The following is a 26,671-nucleotide window of genomic DNA, read 5'->3' on the forward strand; positions in this document are numbered from 1 at the left end:
ATTTATTAAAACAATGATTATGAATCACAATGCTTCCTTGAGCTTTCTAATGTTGCTTCTCCTTAGGGTCAATTCAGTGTCATTAGATATAATATGCAAGGCAGGAGTCAGGGGTTACAGTCTTTATTGAGGAGTGCCTTTCTCAGCATCCATCTGAATGGCTTGTCTTTTCCCTTCTTTGATGGTTACATGCAGGTCATTCTGTAGTGTTATGCTTTAAACTGATAGAAGTTTGTAACTGATTTTTGCTTTTCTTTGTGTAACCAGTCATGGTTTGCACGGATGAAACTGATTGGTAATGAGTGACCTTTTGAACTGAGCCAGAGCATCGGTAGTGTAGCGGAATGGGCGGGGACTTTAAAGAAAGGAATCAGCCTTGAGACTGCATTTCGACCTCTTCACCACCAGTGCTCTCCTAGTTTTGTTTACATTCAAACTGTTATGACCTGAACAGTCCATCAGTTCGAAAATACTGGTTGGTTGAAATGTGTTTTTAAAATAGATTGTCTTAGTACTAAATAAAACAAAAGATATAAAATACAGGGTCCATTACAGGGGAGCACCAAAGGGAGCAACCATTGCAGATGGGACGGAACGGCTCTGCTGGGGCACTACATTTTCTGGCTTTTTTATTTTCTTGAATGATGCTAAGTGACCTCTATTGAGTGAGGAGGAGCCAGTTACTAGTGAAATGATAAGCATCGCCTTGCACAGCTCTATCAGAGATATATTTTGGTGACAAAATAGAGGCAACATGTGTTAATAAGTTGGCTCCTTTGGGCGAGAAAAAGAGTGGTATGTGCAAGTAAAGCGCAATATGTTTGCTGCTTAACATACTAAGAAATGGAGCAAACAGTAACTTCAAGCACAGACCCAATTTTCAGAATTTCAAAAGTGGAGCAATATTTATTTACTTTGTTCCGTAGCATCTCAAGAGTAAAAAAAAGACGCAACCGGTTATGATATGGAGCGCAGAATCGCTCTGCGAGAGTGGGTGGCAAAGACATAGAGGTGTTGAAGCACACACTTTCCTTTCATATCGACTGTGGCAAAGCTGGAACACTATGCACATGGAACGCCCACGTATAACAGAGCTACAGATGACCACTGAAACATATGGGGTTATCAGCAGTTAGGTAAATTAAACACCGATGGTTATATCTAAATCAGGGGTGCACAACTGATTTTGACAGAGGGCCGAAAGTACCTTACATGAGGGCTATAGTGGGCCGAAAAGTAAATGTGGGCGGGGCGGTAGGCGTGGCGTGGCAGGAGGCTTTTTAAACCCCCAATTTGTACTAAACACATGGAAAAATAATGTTTTTGAGGGGTAACGATTTTTATTTGCATTTCAAACTTACATTTTGTACTACACATTTTCCATTGTTATGATTTATTTCTATTTAGTTATTGTATCTCTGTTTAATTAACTTATATATATTTTATTGACCCTAGATAAACTATGCCCAATGGCCCCCTCACCCCAACCAAACACTATGCCCCATGTCCCTCACCCCCAACCAAACACTATGCCCCATGGCCCCCTCACCCCCAACTAAACACTATGCCCCATGGCCCCCTTACCCCCAACCAAACACTATGCCCCATGGCCCCCTCACCCCCAACGAAACACTATGTCCCATGGTCCCCTCACCCCCAACCAAACATTATGCCCCATGGCCCCCTCACCCCAACCAAACACTATGCCCCATGTCCCCCTCACCCCCAACCAAACACTATGCCCCATAGGCCCCCTCACCCCCAACCAAACACTATGCCCCATGGCCCCCTCACCCCCAACCAAACACTATGCCCCATGTCCCTCACCCCCAACCAAACACTATGCCCCATGTCCCTCACCCCCAACCAAACACTATGCCCCATGGCCCCCTCACCCCCAACCAAACACTATGCCCCATGTGCCTCACCCTCGACCAAACACTATGCCCCATGTCCCCCACCCCCAACCAAACACTATGCCCCATGGCCCCCTCACCCCCAACCAAACACTATGCCCCATGGCCCCCTCACCCCAACCAAACACTATGCCCCATGGCCCCCTCACCCCCAACCAAACATTATGCCCCATGGCCCCCTCACCCCCAACCAAACACTATGCCCCATGGCCCCCTCACCCCCAACCAAACACTATGCCCCATGGCCCCCTCACCCCCAACCAAACACTATGCCCCATGGCCCCCTCACCCCCAACCAAACACTATGCCCCATGGCCCCCTCACCCCCAACCAAACACTATGCCCCATGGCCTCCTCACCCACAACCAAACACTATGCCCCATGGCCCCCTCACCCCCCAACCAAACCCCCCAACTCAGCACACACACAAACATGCACCAATACAGACCCGAACCCCCACCCCCCAACTCAGCACACCAACAAACATGCACCCATACAGACCCGAACCCCCCACCCCCAACTCAGCACACACACAAACATGCACCCATACAGACCCGAACCCCCCACCCCAGCACATAAACATGCACCCATACAGACCCGTACCCCCAACCCCAACTCAGCACACACACAAACATGCACCCATACAGACCCGAACCCCCACCCCCCAACTCAGCACACAAACAAACATGCACCAATACAGACCCGAACCCCCACCCCAGCACACAAACATGCACCCATACAGACCCGAACCCCCCACCCCAACTCAGCACACACACAAACATGCACCCATACAGACCCGAACCCCCCACCCCCCAACTCAGCACACACACAAACATGCACCCATACAGACCCGAACCCCCCACCCCCCAACTCAGCACACACACAAACATGCACCCATACAGACCCGAACCCCCCACCCCAGCACACAAACATGCACCCATACAGACCCGAACCCCCCACCCCCAACTCAGCACACACACAAACATGCACCCATACAGACCCGAACCCCCCACCCCCCAACTCAGCACACACACAAACATGCACCCATACAGACCCGAACCCCCCACCCCCCAACTCAGCACACACACAAACATGCACCCATACAGACCCGAACCCCCCACCCCCCAAATCAGCACACACACAAACATGCACCCATACAGACCCGTACCCCCCACCCCCCCAACTCCAAACCCCCACCCCCAACTCAGCACACACACACTCAAGCATGCACCCATACAGACCCGAACCCCCCAGCCCCCCAACTCAGCACACACACAAACATGCACCCATACAGACCCGAAGCCCCCAAATCTGCAAACTCTCAAACAAGCACCCATACAGACCCGAACCCCCACCCCCCAACTCAGCACACAAAAACATTCAAATCAAAACATTCATACACATCCGACACACATCCGACACCCCCACCCCCGCATCTCAACATACACACAAAATACATTCAAATACAAACATTCACACCCCCCCCACATCTCAACATACACACAAAATACATTCAAATACAAACATTCACACCCCCCCACATCTCAACATACACACAAAATACATTCAAATACATTCATACACATCCGACACCCCCCCACCCCCGCATCTCAACATACACACAAAATACATTCAAACACAAACATTCATACACATCCGACACATCCCCCCACCCCCGCATCTCAACATACACACAAAATACATTCAAACACAAACATTCATACACATCCGACACACCCCCCCACCCCCGCATCTCAACATACACACAAAATACATTCAAACACAAACATTCATACACATCCGACACACCCCCCCACCCCCGCATCTCAACATACACACAAAATACATTCAAACACAAACATTCATACACATCCGACACACCCCCCCACCCCCGCATCGCAACTTACACACAAAATACATTCAAACACAAACATTCATACACATCCGACACACCCCCCCACCCCCGCATCTCAACATACACACAAAATACATTCAAACACAAACATTAATACACATCCGACACACCCCCCACCCCCGCATCTCAACATACACACAAAATACATTCAAATACAAACATTCATACACATTCGACACACCCCCCCACCCCCGCATCTCAACATACACACAAAATACATTCAAACACAAACATTCATACACATCCGACACACCCCCCCCCCCGCAACATACACACACAAACATAAAGCAAAACAAACCCGAAACACAAACACAAACAGACCACTTACCGGAGACGTGCTGGAAGGCAGGCAGGTAAGCGGCAGGTAAGCTGGAACGCTGGAATCGCACTACGACTGGCGTGGTCCAAGGCTGAAATGCTTTCCGGCATCAAGCCTTATGGACCACGCCAGCCGTAGTGCTGGCCCTCCATTGGTGCAGCACACACGCATTACGTGGCTCGTAGGAGCAACGTGGTGCGTGTGTGCTGAGCCAATGAGGGCCAGTGTTTTCACCGGCCCGGAAGACAACAAAGACTTTCCTAATGGAGGGCGGCCACAGGCCGCCCTCCATTAGGAAAGTCTTTGTGCCTCGCGGGCCGGTCAAAAGGGCATGGCGGACCGCAACTGGTCCGCGGGCCGTATGTTGTGCACCCATGATCTAAATGTTTGTACGGGGCAAAACAGTGTAAAAATCTTTGTTTCTGCTCTGTAATAAAATATGGCATAAATATTCATGATCTAATGGTTATTAATCCTTTCATGTTGGCAACACAGTTTTTAACAAGGAAAGCCTGGTCCCAGACTAAACCTAACATTATGCACATTGATTTTCTCTATGAACAGGGGATTTAGAGATTCACCCACACTCTATGAGGCTTGGAGAGAACTACAGTTTCCTGCTTTCATTCCTGGGCATCAAGTCCTCCAGGCGTTAGAGGATTCTAGGTCTAGCTTGATGGTCAAGAGTGCTGGACCAGTTTTCCATCTCAGAGCATGAGTGCCCGTGTAGTGCGCGGGTTTCTAGGTTGCTGTAGCGCCATCTGTGCCCGTGTGGCAGTGTGGTGGAACAGTGCTGTATCCTTACAGATGGTGAACGTGGTATTTGTGCAACACATTAGGTTATACTCACATGGCAGTAGACGAAGGACAACATTCTTTACACTTCAAGATGCATGTCCAAGTATGTATGGCATGTATATAGTGCACACCTAGCTAGTAAGCAGTAGAGTACTATACATGGATGATGTGGAGACATGCTGAGGTTTAGGCACTGTAAGGTCCCTTGTCTCCAAGATAAACGCCACAAACAGCTGGGTCTTTAGTAGGGGTGTACCGAAATTCAGCTTTGAGTAAGTATTCGGCTGAATTCAGGCTGAGAATGAGATATTTGGCCGAATACTTAATTATCACTTGTAGCCGAATAGTTTCCCTTACAAAATACATTATAAACTGCTTTGACTGTATGCCTGTAACCATTCAGACATTTCATGTTTATCCTTATAAAAGGATCATTAAACAAATGCTGCTGTCACTTTTTTGAATGAGTGCTGGCAGAGCAGAAGGGTGAAAGTGCAAACAAAGTCCCTGACCTTCATGTGCTGAACTGACATACTTTCATCTGGTGGATTGGTGGGGGTTTGGGTGGTGAGCTGAAGCAAAACTCTCAATATTTTGAATGTATCTCTGGTATTCTCTATATTTTTCAGTTTAAAACCATCGATCTGGAACAATAGTTGCTATTGGAAAATGTTATTTTATTAAGGGGCTTATTGATTTGCTGTTGACCTGTGTGAGGTTCCAATTCCACCAACTCCCAATCCAAATAATATAATTAAGTTGATTAGAATAGCTTTTGCAGAGATCCCAGTAAGTTCCAAACTCTGAGCTCAGGAGGTAACGTGCCTGATATGATAATGATATGATATAAGTCATTTACAACGCGCCTGTTCACAAATGTTTCTAGGCGCAATAAGACAAAAAAGGGAGGACAGAAGGAGGTCAAAACAACAATCTTACAAGGCCTTGTGTCATTCAGATCGTGCAAGTGCAGGGAGGAGGAGGGAGAGAAGTGCTAGGGGCCAGGGAGGACGGCAGAGTGCAAAGTAACTAGTAAATTCAGAAGGGAGGTGGCCCATAAGTGCAAAGAGTCAGGGGTCTGTAGGGTTGCAGGTACCGTGGTTGGGAGGCCGGGAGTGCAAGGGTAACCCGTGGTGCAGGAGCCTGGTCTGATAAGTTCAGTGGGTGGCCAGGTAACCAGTATGCATCACAACCAGGGACATCAGCAAGGAAGAGGGAGAGAGAAAGTGGAAGCGAAAGGAAGGTCTTGAGTTGCTTCCGTAACATTAGGTGCTCCTGCCTAATTTTGAGAGAGGCATGGAGGCTGTTCCAGAGGGTGGCCACAGCCGAGGACAGAGATCTACCCCCACTCTTTGCTTGGAGAAGTGTCTGGAGGTGGATGAGAGGGGGGTTCGAGAATGAAGATACTTAGGAAGAGAAAGTTGGATGTGAAAGCCCTGTGGACGATGCAGATGGTCTTGAACTTGATACTCACAGCCACAGAGAGCTAGTGGAGAGATGTCAGGGCTGGAGAGATAAGATCCCTGTCCTTGAGGCCTAGGACACGTCTTGCAGTCCTGTTTTGGTTGAGTTGCAGTGGGCGTAGAGTAGAGGCAGGCAGATTTATAAAGAGTCTGTTGCAGTAGTCCAGCCTAGAGAGGACCAGGGCTCTGGAGACAGTGAGCTTTTGGGGCAAAGTGAGAAAAGAATACATCTGAGGAGCTGCAGCTGATAGTGTGACTTCTTAGAGATGTCAGAGATGTGAGGGAAGAAGGAAAGTGTGGAATCGAAGATGACCCCAAGGTTCTTAGCAGCAAAGAACTGTATTCAGCCTGCAGGCCAAGATAATGCTGCAACTAAGATGGCTCAGTGGGAAGTGTGCTTGCAGCACAGTTGTGCTTATAATATCGAAACATAGATTACAATTCCTTCCCTCTGACTTTCTCATGTTGCCAAAATGAGTCTCTTTGAATTGAGTAAAAAGTGGCAGATGTTACTCAAGAATGTGCATATATTTTTAAACCAAGAACACCCCAATCTGTGGCAGCAGAAATGTTCCTCCAAGCATTCGAGTGGAAAAAAAGCGATACTTGTGTAATAAAGACATGGAAGACAAAGATATAGTTTACAATTTTGAAACATTCGACCAAATGGAGGTACAAGTGAAGCAAATATGTAAAGCAAACATGCCCATGCCAATTAAAGATCTAAATCTAAAAATCAGCACTTTTCCTTGCCCATACGGTCATAGGGTCAGCCGAGAACCATGGGGTTCATCATTCCTTATATATTTTGTCTGGTGTCTAAAAAAGAATCATTCAATGATAGAATCAATAAAGCAAACTCGAACTCCAAAGAGCTCTTCACCATTCTCCGGGAACTGGAAAACCCAATAGCCCCTATAGACAATGTCCCCAAGGACAAATCTTGGTGCACTAGCATCCAAAACGCCATAGCAAATAAAATCACTACCCTTCAATCGAAAATTGCTAAGAAAAAAGCGTCCCTGGTCCCTTGCGGAACTCATACCACCCCATTGAAAGAGATACCCAGCACATCCACTCAAAGCAACTGTAAACCCTTCAGGTTTACTAATATTTCTATATTAGAAACTGAAAAGGTCATTCTCTCCCTTAAACCGTCCAACTGCCAAGGCGACAGCTGCCCTGCGCAAATCCTCAAAGATACAGCCAGAGATCTAGCACCTTTTATCTCAAAACTTATCAACGCCTCCTTCAATACAAATACGGTACCTACTAACCTTAAAGAATCCTGGGTACTGCCCTTACTCAAAAAACAGACACTTGACCCAGCAATCCCCACTAACTACAGGCCCATCACTACAGTTCCATTTCTCCTTAAAATTATAGACAGAGTAGCCTACCTCCAAATCCAAAATTATTTGGAGACACACCAACTATTAGGCTCACGGCAATCTGGCTTCAGACCTCTGCACGGTACTGAAACGGCCCTTATCGACCTCAAGACACAAATCGACGAGTTGAAGGATAAAGGTAGTACAGCTATGCTCCTCCTCCTTGACCTATCAGCGGCCTTTGACCTGGTGGATCATGCAGTATTATGCAACCACTTAGCGTCGGCTGCCCATTTCTCAAGTGAAGCTATAGCATGGGTACAATCCTTCCTAGCTAACCGGACGATGAGAGTATTCTCCCCTGTAGCGGCAGCGGACCCAATCCAGATCACTTGTGGTGTCCCACAAGGCTCATGTGTCTCCCCGACAATGTATAATATCTTTACTAAGCCTCTCTTCGACAAACTTGACAGATTAGGGGTAACTTACACTAATTATGCGGACGATACGCAGATCCTCATACTACTATCAGGCAACTTTGTCGAAGACACAGCTTTAGTAAACAAAATTTACCTCCTCATTCAGGCATGGATGGCCTCCCACAGCCTCTGCCTAAATGACGACAAAACTGAGTTATTGATCCTGGGCTCCGACTCCAACTTAAAAAAACTGAGTCCCAACTATCGCAATTTCAACGTAGATGGTAACACAATTAAGGTGGCTACTGAGGTAAAAACCCTAGGCTTCTATCTCGATTCTACCCTATCCCTAAACAAACAAGTTAACACCCTGGCATCATCCACAGCGTACACCGGTAAATAAATCAGGACCTGTAGACCTTACCTCTCTAAAACTAACTGCATCCTGCTAGCTAACGCATTAGTAATGTCCAAACTGGACTATTGCAATGCCCTCTATGCAGGTGCCAACAAATCCATTATAAATAAAATGCAAATCCTTCAAAATAACGCTCTTAGAGCAGCCCTTGACATACCCCGCAGAGCACATATTTCTAACATCAGGAAAGACCACCACTGGCTTAAAATCAGCGACAGAGTCCTGCTCAAGACACTATCGCTTACCCACAAAGGGCTCAACAACACAGCACCCCCTTACATCTCGGCCAGACTGACCAGAAAATCATCCAGCCACCACACTAGGGCTACCAACCACTTCCTGCTCGAAACTCCTAGATTTAGACGATCTAAAGCGGGCGGAGCCAGCTTCCCTGTCAGAGCTGCCCAGGCCTGGAACGCACTGCCCACTGCACTGAGAGCTAACCTACCCTACTCTAACTTCAGATGGAAGGTAAAAAACTGGCTCTGGTCCAACGACAATTAACTCACGCGGCACCCTACAGCTATGATACCCTTGTACCCTAGTCTAAGACAATGCTGATGCTGCTTTCTCCCTTCTTACCTTGTACATTCTTGTAATACTGTAATATGCTAGCTCTTCACTCCAACTGCTTGTACTGACTTGTATGTATTGTATTGGTTTGATTTTTATCCTATGTATGTAACCTACGCTTAAGTAACCTTGTACCTGCTGCGCCCGGCTACCCATGGGTTTGGTGCGCATTATCAAATAATAAACTAAACTAAACAATGCCCCAAAACATCACAAACACATCCCACCCAAAAAAGAAAGAAAAATACTATTAATGAAAAGACTTGTTTCAAATGCCTTATTCCCACCTAGTACCACAGATAGCAAGCATAGCTTTAGCATCCCAAAGGTTGCACTTCAGCATTCATCAGAGTGCTAATTGTTGTAATCACTACTTTTGTCAAGGCTAAAGATGGCCAGACCCAAAAGGAACATTTAAAAGTATGGTTAGACGCACCCCACTGTCCCCTCATTGTGATTGTATACATGCATGCTACACCTTTGGGCTAGTCTCAGTTACTTGCCTGCCCAACAAGTGACACCTATGAATGCACAGAAATATGTAGGCAACAACGAAAAGACATGCAATAAAAAATGGATATACATATTTTAAAGTGTGTTTTTAATTTTCAAAGTTTTTTCTTGTCTACATAGCTTTATTATTATTATTATTATTATACTATTGGGATCCCTCCTAAAACTCTGGTGGACCAAAGGTGAAATGAATAGACACACAACATGGCCTTCACCAATAAGCCATTTCTGCCACCTTGGGTGCCGCTGACATTTACATATAATTGATATAAATGTGTCACCCTCATATTGATGGACTGAGATCCCAGGACCCTTCAGCAGAGCTCCTGAAGGCTCCATGTATAGTTTAATGATGACTGGTGACAGGATGGAGACTTTGGAGACCCTGCATTGACAAGGCAGTACATTAATCCCATCTGGCCCAGTATGAGGTGAACCAGTTGAGCATGGAGCCGGAGAACCATATCTGTGAGGCCAGCCCTGTGATTGGAGCCAGACGGCTGCATGTGTCAAGATCTGCAGAAAGGTTGAGTATCACAAAGAGACATGAATCCCCTTGGTTTAGGATTTGGATTGTGTCACCAGAAGCATATAAGGTAGTGGGTCTGATGCTGCATCTGGCCCTGAACCCAGATAGCTTATCTTCTCTATTTTGTGGTGCAGTTATATGGCTACAATTGTCTTGCTGGCTTTCTCTAGGAAAGTTGATGACTTGGAAGGAAAGGTTATAAGTTTTCATATTTTCTTATTTTTTAAATGGGCGTTTTAAATCTTTTTAAGTGATGTGAGCAAGATTTTTTGTGGGAGCGACACATTGGTGTTTCGAAAAAGGAGCAGCAGTGTTTGACCCCTATTAATGTGATGATGGTGGCGGGCAGGGTGTCTTCCTTACATTTGGTGGGTTTGAGGCAATCAAGTATTTTGGTGTGTTCATTGGTAGTGATGGGCACACGTTTTGACCATTCAGGTATGGGTGGGCAAACAAGTTTGTGGAGGCAGTGTTATCAATGTGTGTTGTGATTTTCAAGATCTTATCATGAAGAAGTTGTTGATGGTATTACATATCTCCACTAATTGGAGAACTCGGATTTGGGAGGAGGTTGCCACAATGCTCTGCAGCCCGGCAAATGTCTGCTAACCTGTACCTGTTCCAGTATGGCTGATGAGTGTGCACGCCTTCCTGCAGCTGGTGATGAAGGTCTGTTGTGCCTCTTCTGATCATTCATGTGATACCAACTGCATGCCAGCTGATTCCTGGTCTCCTCGCCTCAGACCCTTGCAATATTTCAAGACTTTTCTTTTTATGCCATTGTGCTTTTGAGCAACTGGAGACCATTTCCATTGGCCATCCGGACTTCCTCAGCGTGGTGTGTTGAGCCAGGAAGGAAGAGGTAAAACCAGAGCCTCTGGTTCATGGAACACCCTGCAAAGGGGCGAGCCTTGTCTATAGATTGGTGTTTGTCTCAGAATTCCTCTGCTCTTGCATAGTAAATCTATATATGGAGTCTAGAAGTCTGGAGGGGCTAGATTAGGTCCACCCGCTTTCTGTCCACTCGCCTGCTGGCTTTCCCTCATAGGAAATCCCCCTTTATGTTTATGTATTGGATGGTACATAGTTTTAGGTGGTAGACCTGCCCACTGGTCACCAGTCTCTACTGCTCATTTTGTCAAAGCACTCCAACAAATACAACAACACTTGACTATTGCTAATATCCTTTAATTGTGTATCCTGTTTAATGAAATATTATATATATGATTGGTTATTTATACGGTGCTTAATACCCAGAGGCGTAATGCACATTGCCCCTGAGCTATCCTCCCGAGATATGCCCCAAATGCCCTTTGCAGTAAATCACAGATTTCATGGAGCTCAAAGAGTTAATCTGAGCTGTCTGTTCTTCATGTAGGTAATCATGTGCTCCATTCTGCGGCACAGTGGCATCCTGAAAAGTTCCACATAGAGGAAGAGGCGGGGTCACAAACATCCTGCTGCTGAGAAGTTGTGTGCATAGAGTGTGATTTGCTGCTATGAGTATCAGTGAAGAGCAGGGACAATCGAGGGCAAGGGATTCTCCACACTCCAGACCCAGGGGACGACCTGAGGAATGATGCAGCGGCATTAAGGCTCACCTGATGGCTGACACTGACCTTTTGGAGGTGAAAGAAGGTGAAGAACGAACACCTGTTGAAGGACCAGCACTGCTGGCAAACGAAAGTGGAGCGGTGGACAGAAACAGGAGTCGACACTGCCAGATCCTGAGTTCCCTGGTTAAAACCTTCTGAACTGAGGGGCAAGAGGCATAATCAGAGCAAGAGAGAAGACAACAATGACTGCAGTCCACAAGAAGAGGCAGAGTCCGCAGACATGCACCCAATGTGAACCTGAAAAATAAACTAGAAGGGAGCAAGGTCAAGACCCAGAGATGGGAGTGATCCCCCTAATAAAGCTGGGACTGTACGAAAAACGACATAAAAATACCAGATAGAGAGGATGAACGGAGAGAAGCAGTTGGTAAGAAAATGCTGCATGCGGGGACATGGAGTCTATGTTCAAAGACCACATTTAAAGAATAACACCAGCGAACTAAAAGAATCTCGTGCTGAGAAAACGCTGTGTACTGGGACATGAAGTCTACGTTCCCAGAGAGAAACGAAAGAATCACCTGCTGAGAAAAAAGCTGCATTTAGGCCTACTGAGTTTAAGTTCCAAGGGAAAAATATACGAATCACATATTGAGAAACCACTACAGAAAGGGATCGTGAAGAGCAGCTGCCCAAGCGAATTGAGACAATTAATTGTTGGAAATCTATTGCATTTGGGGATATTGTGTCCACGTTTCGAGCATGAACTAAAATAACTGTAGCATGGTGGGACATTGAGTCCAGTATTCCAGGACACACCGATAAATCCCATTGCAGAAGAATGGTTGTAGGCTGGGCCAGTCAGCCCAGATTACCAGCACAAACTGAGACAGACCATTCCAAACTACTCTTACATGCTAGGATATTGAATTCAGATTCCGGCCAGAAATTGATGACCTACAACTATGGAACAACCGTGGCAGGCTTGGACATTGAGTTCAGTTAACAGTAAGAACTGAGAAAATACATTGTGAATCAATTATTGCATGCTGTGGTATTGACTCCAGATTCTCAGCACAAGAGAAAGTCAAATGTTGAACAACTATTGCATGCTGGGATATTGAATCCAAACTCCCAGTATGACTGAGAAAGTGAAGTGTGGGACGTCAGCAATATGCTGGGGGATTGCATCCAAATTCTCAGAACAAACTGAGAAAGCTAAACCTGGCAACCTGGCCATTTCAGAGTACAGTTCTGGTGAAATTATAACCTATTCATCATTCATTCTTTTGCACCAAAAATGCCACAGCTGTGAGCCAATGAACGAACTACAAGAAAAGGGGTCTTGGCTGTGGTCAGCACGCAATCAGACCTGCCGGAGCACAGGAGGATGAAAAGAGATGAGAGCCAGAATGGAGGGGCTTGCTGGTAGCAACGGGTGGAGTCCGTGAAGACGCTGGGTGCTGCCGAAATGTGTGAAGATGTGGTTTCAATGTTCGCGAAGCTGAGGAGTATAGGGAAGACCTTGCTTACGTCTGAGACTGGCAGAGTCAGCAGTAGCGAGGAGGCAAGGCCACAGCCCCAAACAGAGCAATACTGAGACCCAGGGCCACGTGAGAAGGTCCTGCACAGGGGAGCCAATTCGTGGCGGAATCTTGCAAGGGCTGAGCTATGATGACGAAGGGAGATATCAAAGGAAAGGGATTGGTGGCGAGAAGGAAAATGCAGAACTTGCTGCCGGAAAGGTTGGAGGGGACATATCATTGGATACTTTCACTGGTTTGAGTCTGTGGAAGGAAAAGAATGGTCTTTGGACATGAAAGGAGACAAAATGGGGAAGCCATTTTGAGCCAGAGGGTGAATATTTGTCGATGAAATTGGCAACTTTGGTACTGAAGAAAAAGTTAGATTGCTGAACATTTCCTGTCCAGTATGGAGGATAGAGGACAGGACGGTGAGGTCATTTCCTGTGTATCCAGTATGGTGGATAGAGGACAGGACGGTGTGGTCATTTTCTGTGTGTCCAGTATTGAGGATAGAGGACAGGACGGTGGGGTCATTTCCTGTGTGTCCAGTATTGAGGATAGAGGACAGGACGGTGTGGTCATTTTCTGTGTGTCCAGTATGGAGGATAGAGGACAGGACGGTGGGGTCATTTCCTCTGTGTCCAGTATGGAGGATAGAGGACAGGATGGTGTGGTCATTTCCTGTGTGTCCAGTATGGAGGATAGAGGACAAGCCGGTGTGGTCATTTCCTGTGTGTCCAGTATGGAGGATAGAGGACAGGACGGTGTGGTCATTTCCTGTGTGTCCAGTATGGAAATAGAGGACAGAATGGTGTGGTCATTTCCTGTGTGTCCAGTATGGAGGATAGAGGACAGTACGGTGTGGTAATTTCCTGTGTGTCCTGTATGGAAGATAGAGGACAGGATGGTGTGGTCATTTCCTGTGTGTCCAGTATGGAGGATAGCGGACAGGACGGTGAGGTCATATTGTTAAGCAAAGATAGTTGCTTGGGTTTGATGATTGCATCAAGGATTCTGAGTATGAAACTGGCTTTGACTATGGCTTAGCCAGGCCCACTTTCCAGCACTCCCTCGTGTGCTGTAAGAACTACCACATGGATGCCATTTACAAAACCAATTGTAAACTGCTTTTGGAAACCTGCTTACATTGACTTATGATGTCGCTGCCACCACCTCTGCATGCTTGGAAATTGTTTCTCAAGAATGCTGAACGTACATGCAAGAATAAGGAAAATATACAGACAAAGGAAATTAATAACCCTAGTGGAAAGGTTCTTTCACATCGATAGCCTTATCCCCTCTGCATGCAAGTCTCAGTGCCAAATGATTAATATTGATGTGCTGCCTCTTTAACCTGTCGGATCTGTGGCAAGATGCTTGTAGTGAATCCAGTGGGACAAAGTAGGAGCTGTGAGGAATTCGACCCCGTAAGGGGAGTGAGCGCTCACTTGGGCTTTTTTTGGATAATTTTTTAGGGAATGGAATGATGGGAGATCAACCTCCAAAAATGTGTGGGACTAATCCACACACATTTTCTAATGCTCGCCGCACAACAAACACATAGTCCATTGTACTCTGGAAGACACAGTCTACAGGCACAGTCCTTCCTGTCACCTGTATTTGACAGGTGACAGTGAGGGGTGCACGAAAACATCCAGAGAAGGGCAACACCTTCCTCCTCCCATGGGCAGCCTAATTAAATATCAAAGGCTCCATGGATCCGCCCTGTTCTATTGTGGTGGCAGCGCATACTGATGAGAGTTAACTGAAGCAGGCCTGTGAATAGGTCTAGTCACAGAATTTAACAATGAGCAGGAAAACTAACACCTCTTTGATATGCAATGTGTCACCCTGAAGCTAGCTCACCACCCCTGTGTATGAAGGACAGTGATTAGCATGTCTGGGTCCACTATTTACCATAGGCAACCCTTGCAGAGTGGACCCCTTTCAGAGGGACGAAGTATGTGATTTAAGCAAGACAGAAAGTCTGTTCTGACCACAAACTTCAAGGGAGACCAGCGCTATGATCAAGAGCCACAGAGGGCTCAGTTAACCAGAGAGACACTTTGATCTACAACAGACTGAAGATGGGTAGGATTTAGGAGTACATGTTGTCACCTCTTACCTTTCATGTTGTAAAGCACTCTGGCCTGACCTCATGCCTAACAGAAGATTGTTGGTGTGGACCCCTCCTTAACGTAGGCTTAGCCTGCACCAATCACTGGGGCCCATTTGGCAGGAAAGAACAACTCAGCTGAAGGTACAGTCTACCTTACTTCATCCACCAGTGAAGGAAGGCCAGGATTTCCAAGAGGGAAGCAAGATCCCTCCCCTCAACATCTCCCAGGGAACAGAGGGAGATACCAGACTCAGAGGACCCATCCAGCAGTTCAAGAACCAGGACCCAGCCACCACACAGCGTGCCCTGCTAGGTTCTGCCAGCAAACCTCCTAGGAGGGAAGTGCCAGAGAGTCTCTGAACAAAGGACAAGACTGTTACCTACAAACACTCTCCTCAGCTTTGGGCCATTCACCTTGAAAGGATGCCACAAGCCCTGCAAAGAAGCTAGAAGGAGTGCCACACAAGCATCAACCAGCGTCCATCTTTTAAGGACATTTTCGAGGCAGTCGAGCCCTCAAACCGTGACAAGCTGCACCACTGACTGTTGTCACGCTGCAGTCACTCAAGCTGCCGGAGACGCCTCGCCCAGCATTCCAGATCAACCAACCAGCCGAGAGAAAAAAATTCTTGACCCAAGGTGCTGTGCAGGCCTGTCTGCAGATGTCCGTCCAGCCTTGCTTGCCAAACTGCTTGCCGCCTGATACTCACAGCTGTCCCCCATCTTGAACTCTGGGGCAGGAGCTGTAAAGCGTCCTGGAACCGACTCGACGCTGTCAAGCATCAAAAACTTCTCAAGCACCAGGTACATTGTGGTTTTGTCCCCCTGGTCCTTTTCCGAAGGCCCCTAATGACATTTCTGCTCCTTTGGTGCTGAAACCAAATAACCTTGAACATTCAAGACTGATTGCTTTACTGACTACCCTCCAGTCAGTATCCAGAGTGCATCCCTTTTTCTTTGTGAAACTATTTGCCCTCTGTGTTCCTTTACAGTGTGGGTTGTGTTTTGTAGTTAATGTTAAATGTTAAAGGTATTTGTACCGTGCACTGTCACCAACAGATTTGGTTCCCAGGCGCTCTGGCGGATCTGCAAGGGAGAAGGCGCGATGGGTTGGTAGGGTGAAGAGGGAGTAGGATAGTGAGAGGAGTGGTGTTCTGTTGGCTGCTTCATTTCGGTATACACCATGCGCTGAGCTTTGGTGCGAGTATCAGAGTGAGTCAGTCCTTGTGTGCTGTTGGTGCGGGTTATGTGTTGTTGCGGTGTGGTGAAGTGAGTGTGGCTTGCGGTGCGAGAGGTGGTTGTGTTAGCCTTGTGAGTGGGTTAAGTATGCAGAAAATATGAGCTTTTTTTGGTTGGTGGGTTATATGTTGTGCAGCTGATCATCGAAGTGTGGTTGAATGCCTCGATTTCAGGCGTCATGCATGGTGATAAACAGCTAGGTTTGCGAGTCCCATTGTTTGAGTGCAGTCCTAAAGCACAGCTAGATTAGAGGGTCTGTCCTGTATAGGGAGAAGGGGCCTGCACCTGACAGGAATTTAGGTTTTTTAGTGCAACACGTTCACTGTTCTAATCTAATGAACTCTGTATACTGTTGAAATTCTAATGAACTAGGTATAGTGGGGAATGGTGTCTATTCTCTTCCATGGGTGTCGGAGCAGGAGATGTGGTCTCCTCTTACCATACTGTCTATGTGAATGTGTCTGCTGGAACTATGGGTGTGGTACAGGCAGGGAAGCTGTGGGTGAGTCGTCTAAGTGCTTTCATCCTGGTCTGAGTAAGTGTTCAGATTTTAGTGTCCTCCTTTTGTGGCTATTTCTCTTAATGTCTTATGGCTTGTCATGGGGTTCGTCATTGGGTTATGTTCATGTCCGTTTTTTGGTAAAGGGCAAGATCGGTATCTTTATTCATCGTTGCTTAGCAGTGTAGGCATTCTTGTATGCTGGTGTTCTAGTTACGCAGAGAACAGCCAGGTTTTGAGGAGTTTCCTGAATGCTAGGTGGATTCTTGTGTTCCGTATATACTTTGGTAGGTCATTCTAGGTTTTCAGTGCCTGGTGAGAGAAAGAGGATCCTCCGACTTTTCTTCTGTTATAGGGTTTCGGTTCCAGGCGGATGTCGTTGCTTGATCTGAGCGTTCTTGTCAGCTGGTGTAGGTGTAGTTTATCTCTCAGGAATTATGCGCCTTGTTTGTGTATTGCTCTGTGCATGATGCACATTGATTTGAAATGTATTTGCTGTTTTATTGGAAGCCAATGTAGTATTTTTAGCGCAGGTGTGATGTGTTCTCTTCTGGGTAGTTTGAGGAGGAGTCTGGCTGCCGCATTTTGTATGCGCTGTAGTTTTTTTAGAAGTCGGTCAGCGATACCCAAGTATAGGCTATTGGCATAGTCTACTCTTGACATGACCAGAGCGATGATGGTGAGTGTTTTGTTGGCGAATGACAGGAGCGGTAGGATCCTTTTTGCTGCTCGTACGAGAAAGAAACATTTCTTGAGTAGAGCGTTTACTTGGGGCTCTAGGGTGAGGTTGTTGTCCATCAGGACCCCTAGGTTTTTTACAGTTGACAATGGCGGCGGGGTGGTGCCGAGTTCTCTTGGCCAGGGGATGTTGTTGACGTCTCCTCCATGTTTTGTAACAATCATTATCTCTAGTTTGCCTGGGTTCACTTTGAGGTGGTTCAGGTTCATCCAGTTGAATATATCACAAAGGCAATTCTCTAGTGTTGTGTTTTCTTCTTGAATATATTGTATTATCATTGGGTAATCGTATTTTTGCTGTGTTGCAACTAACCAATGATCCACAACCTTGCAGAGATAAGCCTGCCGTTCCGACCACGTTACCAACAAATGGACAAGGAGGTTTATAATTAACTTGTGTTTCCAATCTGGCCGGATCTCTTCTGGTACACTAGAGGTGTGGGGCTGATTGATGGTTTAGAAACTGATATTCATCCCTGGACCACGAAGTTGATTTGTCACAGTTGCTATGCTGGGCGACAGCCAATGCAAAAGGAACACAACACCTATAACCTAAAGCTGATATCCTTATACAACTCCTGGTTCCCCTGGAGTTGTTCATGTCAAGGGCCATTTAGATGGCACCAGCTAGTGTTTCAATGCTGGTAGTTAAGGAGCCCCCTCTTTGGCAGAGGGGGATATCTAAAGTCTTTATGATAAAGTCCTTTTCAGATTTATGGATTACCAAGGTTTGGGGAGCCTGGATGATCAAGTGAGATTCAGAAATGATCAGTGATGTGGCAGAGGTGTCCATGATGTATTCTCTGTGCCCTCTAATATTTCAATACAATGGGTCTCATTACAAGTTTGCCGGTCAGGTCACTACGGTACTGGTAAGCTTGCCGGTACCATAGTTACCAGACCGGCAAACTACGAGTTCTGCTCGCGGGTGCCAGTGACCTGGCGGGCGGACCAGCACCCGTGAGCAGAGCATGTCGGATGCACCGGCACCATTCACGAATGCTGCCGGGGGATCTGGCCTCCCCATCCCCTAGAGCCCAATGGGGCTCAAATGGGAATGGGGAAGAATATTTTCCGGCGCCCGGTAATGGGCGTTTACGGGACCGCCAGGGTTGTAAGACTGCAGTAATACTGCGCCACAAAAATGTGCAAGTTCGGTGGTAGCCTGCCGCTTTTACCAGCAAGGCTCCCGCCGAACTTGTAATGAGGCGCAATGTCTAATTCATTCTGGGCTCCTGACTGCATATGATGGCTTCTGTACATCCTGCAAGGTGAAAACACAGTAAGCAGGAACGAGGTGTTAGCTCAGCCTTTGACAGCATTAAAGACTTGATTGAGTTTGATTCGAATGGTGTCTTCTTGTGTTTGACTTTGTCATGCAGTTAACTTTAATAGGAAGAGAACGCGTGGTCTGTGATCTCTCTATGATAGCGCAACACTTTCCGAATCTACAGTGGGGAAAAAGTGAGAAGAGGAGGGCATCGGCTGCATGAAAGCTGTGGTAAATGAAAGGAAACGAGAAACTGCGCCATACCTGTGTATAACCGTAAATAAATCTTCTGTTGTACGGGAGGCCACAAAGACATCGTCGTCGTCTTCTACAATTGAAGGTGCTGTTTTTTGGCTGACATTTCTCGTCTCAGCGATGGCTTCCATGGAACCCCCTAAATATAAAATAGAAAATGGAGAAATTAGAATAATTTCACAGTCAGATTTTTACAAGTATTATTATCTGTCATTGGGCCTCATCACGAGTCTGGCTCTAATTCTTAGTGCATTACCGCCAATCTGGTTAACCGTTTCCGCCACTTGATCCCGCAAATTTACGGCAGGATTACAAGTAGGGTAACGGTAGTTTAATTCCCCATTTTTAAGACCACATGACGCCATGGGGAAATCATCAGATTTAACATGAGCGGCAATTTTGATTTGGTAAATCAAAGAATCTTGGAGGTAAAATGGAGGCTTTACCTCCAGCTGACAGGCGAATGCTGGAGGTAAATACTTCACTTCCTACAGCTGAAGGCTGGAGGTAAATCCTCATTTCGCCTTCACACTTGGAGTTCAACGGTGCAGTAAAATTGGTGGTAATTCCAATATCGCCAAAAATGTACTCCACCCCGAACTCGAATTGAATCTCATCTTGAGTAGGGCGGTGGCTTTAAAACTGAGGTGCTGAAGGTCAAGTGCAGCTATTCTCCCTCTCTCGATGCATACCCCAGGGGTTCCCCTCCCAGCGGTGGACACGTCTTTAATCCCCATCACGCATCTCGGGCAGTGTCAAGATGGCGGCTTCCACTGGTGGGAGCTACCTCCTGCCACCGCCAGAGGGGCGGCGAGCACACAGGGTGATACTAGCACAAGAGTGTTGTACGTGATATTGAGGCTCTGCGCCCCTGCTCCACTGACATTTTGTGGTAAAATGATATTAAAGAGACGCCAGGCAAGGACCACACTATTTCCAGAAAACTGTTGAAAACTTGGTGGATTTCTCAGAAGCCCCTATGTGTCTCACAGAGAACCGTGGCATGTCCAACACTCTGAAGCATCATTTAACAACATTTCTAACTGAAGCATAATACTCCTGATCAGAATTGTCCCTGCTGTCCCATTGAAAGTATTGCAACCCAGTGCTGGAATTCCAACTTCTGACTTGCAGGTGACACACATTTGTCTGCACTGAGCTACTTCATCAGATATTGTATCCTGGGACCTGCGTGTTATACAAAGAACTCTGAAGCACATAGGTTAACCAACTAAGGTGTATTCACCAGAAAATGCCCCATATCCCATAACCTATGTGCAACCTTAACGGTGGCAAATTTGGCGGGCACTGTTCAGAGGTATTTCTCAACTCAGCGGTACTTCTATCATGGACTTCAGGAGGGTGAAATGGCGAACCATCTCTACTTGCATCCAATCCTGTGACAGAGATGTCTGCATCAGGTCTGTCAACCCAATCAGCTGCCAGGTGATGCAAAGTGCCTCAAACCTGCCTTTGTTACGGCCGAATCCCTTCCAATCTCTCCAGTTGCTTCAATCTTCCAATACATTTGGTGATTGCTGGGTGATTTGTGGTGATTCAAGGGAGGTTTCAGAACTTCTGAAACCCCTCGTACTTCTTTTTAAAACGTTTGAGGGGCCTGTGGGGTCTCATTTTGGAAGGTCTGAGCATGCTGACCCAGCAACAAACACATATGTGAACCCATGACTGTTAGAGGATGGGGTAAAGTTAAACCAACAGGCGACTGGAATTGGCCAATGCTAGCTGGCTTTAAGCCAATTCTCAAGCATCTCCTGCTACATGCCACAACAGAGCAGGGGTGCAACATATTACATAACTAGAAAAATCCAATCCTTATAGTGAATGCCATCTCCCTACAATACCACTGAAACTGTGCCCCAGGTTCACCGTAAAATACATACATAAGAGAGAGACTGCTAAAATGTAGTCTTAGAAAAACACTACTGACCTGAAATGTTGAACCCGGTTGGACTCTCGGAGGTGTTAAACCTGGGAGAATTTTCAGATGATGTATCAGAGCTATTTCTTCCTGCAACCGGTGTCTCCGGGCAACTTTCTGTTGGGTCAGGTAGCTGGAAATCATTGACCTCTGGAAAGCAAGTGGCGTCCTTTTCCAGAGTGATTATAGGACTGGGGGTTAACCTCTGGTCTGGAGTACAAGGCTCCTGGTTAGGCGGGGGGCTGGTGGCTGGAATGTACAATACACTGGGTTTTTTAGGAATTGGAGGTGGGATCTTTCCCTTTTTCTTCTCGTGCTCCCCTAGGCACTGCATGGTTATCCTTTCGGGCAGGTGCACTATTTTTGATAGCTCTTCCTCGTCTGTATTTCTCCGTGAAAACCGTGTTCCTGTGGCGAAGCCTCTGAGAAAACTCTCCTCAGACGAGATTGGTTGGCCGGAAGGAGACGGTGTAGTTGGGCTTTTAGCTTCTTGGTTCTTCTTGTGTTTTGGTTTCCGAATCACTGTGTAGATGTCGTGCGGCAAGGGCTTTGCTCTTGGAAAGGTGTCCATGTTCTGGGGAGAGGTGGGTGAAGCCGCTGGGGACTCTTGCGATACGCAATGCGACCTGTGAGAAAGGTTGGGTGGCCTCTTAGAGAGTGGAGGCTTCTCAGCCACAGGTGGCTTTACCTTCTTTTCTGGAAGGGGGAAGACTTCCTCTGCCTGCTCATCCACATGATCCAACCCATCAATGTTGTCCTCCGGCTCCGATCTGCTGACAGAACGAAGGCGGATTGATCTCAGATCTGACTGAGTAACCATTGGCATTACGGGCTGGATTGGACTAGTTTTAGGTCCAAGTTTGGTCCCAAACGTAGAGTCAGAGTGGTGGCGGCTTACCTTGGTCTTACCCTTTGAAGTTAACCGTAGACTAGACAGATCCAGGTGCGTAGGAGGAGTAACAGGCAATTCGAAGGGATGTCTAGATTTAGGGCTTCGCTCTATCGGCGAGGTCGCAGGAAGTGACGATTTCCGTTCAGGCACCATTGGTCGGACCCTGCAGGTTTGGTAGGGAGAATGCCCTAAAATCATTGATGTTGGGATTGTTGGCGTGGGTGTCTCTGACTGGCTAGAATAACCGCTTGATGGTGACATCAGCCCAGGTGGCTTGCCAGGAGAAGACATCTTTGACTCAGCCTCGGTGGAAAGCTGGGAAGGTGTTGTGGCCCTGGAAATTGATAATGAAGTGAGTGACTCTGAGCTACCTCTCGCTTTCACACACTCAACCACTGTTGTGCCTGTTGCTGTGCTAGATCCAGACAGTGACCTGTATGGATCGCTGGCCTTCCAGTCTGTGAGATACCAGTGATGGGTCAGATGCATATTCTCAGTGTCTCTTGAAATGGGCGAAGGCCTATTACCCTGGACATCATCGTGAGTGAAGTTATGCTCTTGACTGTCGAAAGAAATGCAAAGGCTTTTCGGCCTCTGATCTTTAGACATTGTCACCCCTGTGCCTGTTTTCTGGACACTGCCATCTTTGATCAGAGAAACGCTACGCATCGGAGGGGACGGCTTCTTCTTCGCCTTCTTTAGGGAGATGTTACGGGACTTCCGCCTTTTGTCCAAGTCGTCTTGCTCAGCGGCGATAGAGATATTTTCGGTGCTTGTACTTTCCTCTGAGCTTCCGCTGGGATAGCTAAGTGCATAGTTGCCGCTGCCTCTTCTGTTCTCAGAGAACGCAATGTCCACGGAAGAAAGAGAGCCAGAGTCTGTGGGCATGGACAATGACCTCTCCCGATATGAAGAGGTGCTATCTTCAGCCTGGAGAACTGACACATCCTCCTCTTCTCGATGGCTAGGGAGGAAGGTGAGTTTTGAATCCTCAGACCTTGGACTGACCACCAGTGGCGAGGCAGGAGAGGCACACGTAAAAACCCCGGCCCCGTTGTTCTTTTCTGGGTCAACCACAAAACAAGAGCTCCCATCTTCGCAGCTCGCAGGAGAGCTCAGCGAGGCTCTGGAGGTACACTGGGCAGAACCTTCCCCACTGGCCTTGCCTTGGCTGTTAGGAGTGGCTGGTGGGCTGGAGGGGCTCATGTAGCTGAACGAGCCTCCCTCCCAGGAAGAGGAAAATGCTGCATCACGAGGTCCATTGCAGGCAGGGTTGGCATACATCATGGCTGGGCCGTCCATCCTGGCAGGCGACTGGTAATAATGTGGCTTTACTATTTGCCCAAGGTCGCTGACTGTCTTTCTCAATGGATGTGGCATTGGCTGCGGAGAAACCACATGAACAACTGGATGCCTCCCATTGACAGCTGAGGCTTTAGCAGGAGTGGACTTTGCTTCTGCTGAGCTGGTAGTTTTCTTGGATGGTGTCATGCCATTAGCATTACCTGGAGAAGAGGAACACAGGGTGAGCATTCAGTGTTTTGGCACAGTATGTCAGAAGTATTGTGCGGTCTCTTAGTGGTAAAGTACTACAGCATTATTGCTAAGTCACATTGTTCACAACATGGTAACAGCTCTGGTGTCTTGAAGCATGAGCCTGTAGCATCTCACGTGACCCCTAGCTCCTTGCGTTAGAACATGCACTTGCACGTAAACCTGTAACATCTCACGTGACCCCTAGCTCCTTGCATTAGAACATGCACTTGTACGTAGCCTGTACGTTCACGTGACAACTAGCTCATTGCGTTAGAACATACACTTGCACGCAAGCCTGCAACATCTCATGTGACCACTAGCTCATTGCATTAGAATATGCACTTGCACGCAAGCCTGCAACATCTCATGTGACCACTAGCTCCTTGCGTTAGAACATGCACTTGCACGTAGGCCTGTAAGTTCACGTGACCACTAGCTCATTGCGTTAGAATATGCACTTGCACGCAAGCCTGCAACATCTCACGTGACCCCTAGCTCCTTGCATTAGAACATGCACTTGCACGTAAACCTGTAACATCTCACGTGACCCCTAGCTCCTTGCATTAGAACATGCACTTGCACTTAGGCCTGTAAATTCACGTGACCCCTAGCTCCTTGCCCATGCACTTGCACGTAAGCCTATAACATCTCACGTGACCCCTAGCTCCTTGCATTAGAACATGCACTTGCACGTAGGCCTGTAAGTTCACGTGACCCCTAGCTCCTTGCACATGCACTTGCACGTAAGCCTATAACATCTCACGTGACCCCTAGCTCCTTGCATTAGAACATGCACTTGCACGTAGGCCTGTAAGTTCACGTGACCCCTAGCTCCTTGCACATGCACTTGCACGTAAGCCTATAACATCTCACGTGACCCCTAGCTCCTTGCATTAGAACATGCACTTGCACGTAGGCCTGTAAGTTCACGTGACCCCTAGCTCCTTGCACATGCACTTGCACGTAAGCCTATAACATCTCACGTGACCCCTAGCTCCTTGCATTAGAACATGCACTTGCACGTAGGCCTGTAAGTTCACGTGACCCCTAGCTCCTTGCACATTCACTTGCACGTAAGCCTATAACATCCCACGTGACCCCTAGCTCCTTGCTTTAGAACGTGCACTTGCAGGCTTAGGAAGAAATGTAGAATGATAGATGGATAGGTATCAACAACCCAATGTTCTCCATGAAAGTGTTACACATGAAGCTCCAGAATTCCAGGATGTCCCCTGGAATTCCAGGGGGGAACACAGCCTTCCATTGCTGCTTATCCATCTATATTTCATGTTGAAAGCGGTGGTGTTTGTAGCTCCTGCAGAATGTAAATCCCAGCTTGTTTCTGAGGCGTGGTCCCTGCTGTGGCAGGACCCGTCTGTGGCATCTGCCATGGAGGGTTTCTAGGTATGGTTTTTCTTTCGTCTGGTTGTGAAGAGGTTTTCTTGCGTGGGATCTTGCTTGGATGTGTGAATGTGTAATGCTAGTGTATTAGCATTGTGTGAATTCTATGGGCCTCATTAGAAGTACAGCGGTGCTGTAACAATGGTGGTAAAGCGGCAGCAGTTCAGTTATGGCCACTTTACCACCTCAATACTGCACCGCCGTACTACGAGTTCCAGCAGTAAGATGGATGATGTAGATCCAGCAAAAACCTGGATACAAATCATCCACCATATTGCTGAAATACGTCCTAATTACTGCAGCGGAAATAGCACAGGCTGTCATTCTGAAAAGATCCCACTGGAGTCCGGAAATGGGGACTAAAAGCCAGTAGTAATGCCATGGGAACGAGTGGCGGTAACAGCATACGAGTTTGGATACAATTGTACAGATCTACCGCAGGATTACCGGCAAATTCATGATGAGGTCCTATATGCCTCATTACATGTTTGGCCGTATTACCTCACGTACCATTGTTTATGGCATTCTGGTTGCGCGGGTTGCCCAACGGTCTGCATCTTTTTCCCAGGTGTTACGCTGCAAGCCTATGGTATGTTGGTGGCCACGAGATTTACAGGTGTGTTTATGGTTTCCCAGTTTGGCTCTGGGTGTGTGCTGGTGTAGCATGGGTGTTTCATGGCAGGTCCTGCGTCGGCGTGAACTGGGTTGTTTGCTCTGTTTGTGTGTTGGCATGTGGTGTGTATATTCCTAGGTGGTATGGTGCCACTCTGGTTTGGATGGCATGGTTGGAGTCTTCCCAGGTGATATACTATGGTGTGTTTCGTGCCATAGTGATAGGGGCCATAAGTAATTTACAACGCACCTGTACACAGGTGTTTCTATGTGCGGCTGTTCTGGTAAAGGGGCAATGCTGGGTGCAAGTGTGCACTTGTGGAACAGAGTTAGGATTGGACAGGGACAGCACTGCTATTTATTGAGTATGGTATCCAGGCCTCTGCTGTGCATTCCAGTATTGGGTTCTGGATGGATGCTTCTACCTGTGGTTGTGGTCTGGTTGGTTCTGCGGTTATATTGAATTGTTTGTGGAGGGGCAGAAGGTTTGAGTGGTTGTGTCTGTCCTCCTTTGGTTTGTGAGTCACGTTTGTGTGTTTGCCTGATTCTTCCCTCGCAGTCTTTGATGGGGAAGTGTTGGGACGCATTGATGCACCTGCAGGGTTGCTTGTATGACGTCAGGGCTGTGTGTTGGTGAGAGGGATGTTGATAGAGTGACGTGTGAGAGTAGTATGTCTGTGTTCCTGCGAGTGGCGATTGAAGGGGAGCTGAATTAGGTATCTCCATTAAGTGGGAGTTGCAACACTTTCACAGAGGAAATGTCAAGTTTGCTTGGATGTTGATGTGATGTAGCCTAGAGTCAAAATCCAGAAGGACCTCTGTTGTGGGAAAGCTAATGGAGAATGCACATTTTTTGGTGCATTGAAAAGTCTCCTAATTTATAACATAAAGGAGTCTG

General features: G+C 47.2%; 1 protein-coding gene across 4 annotated transcripts in view; it reads right to left on the minus strand.

Annotated features, from left to right (window-relative positions):
* NHSL2 (NHS like 2) overlaps window positions 1–26,671 on the minus strand; it is a 1,544,548-nt gene that overhangs the window by 4,758 nt on the left and 1,513,119 nt on the right. For all 4 annotated transcript variants that reach the window (XM_069648639.1, XM_069648640.1, XM_069648641.1 and 1 more), the window contains 2 exons: window positions 21,342–23,729; window positions 19,403–19,532 (listed from right to left, as the gene is read on the minus strand). In XM_069648639.1, the coding sequence (XP_069504740.1) occupies window positions 19,403–19,532; window positions 21,342–23,729 (2,518 nt within the window). The remainder of the gene's footprint in view (window positions 1–19,402; window positions 19,533–21,341; window positions 23,730–26,671) is intronic.

The sequence above is a fragment of the Ambystoma mexicanum genome, chromosome 2q, assembly GCF_040938575.1.
Source record: "Ambystoma mexicanum isolate Mex_15411 chromosome 2q, UKY_AmexF1_1, whole genome shotgun sequence".
NCBI classification, from domain to species: Eukaryota; Metazoa; Chordata; class Amphibia; order Caudata; family Ambystomatidae; genus Ambystoma; species Ambystoma mexicanum.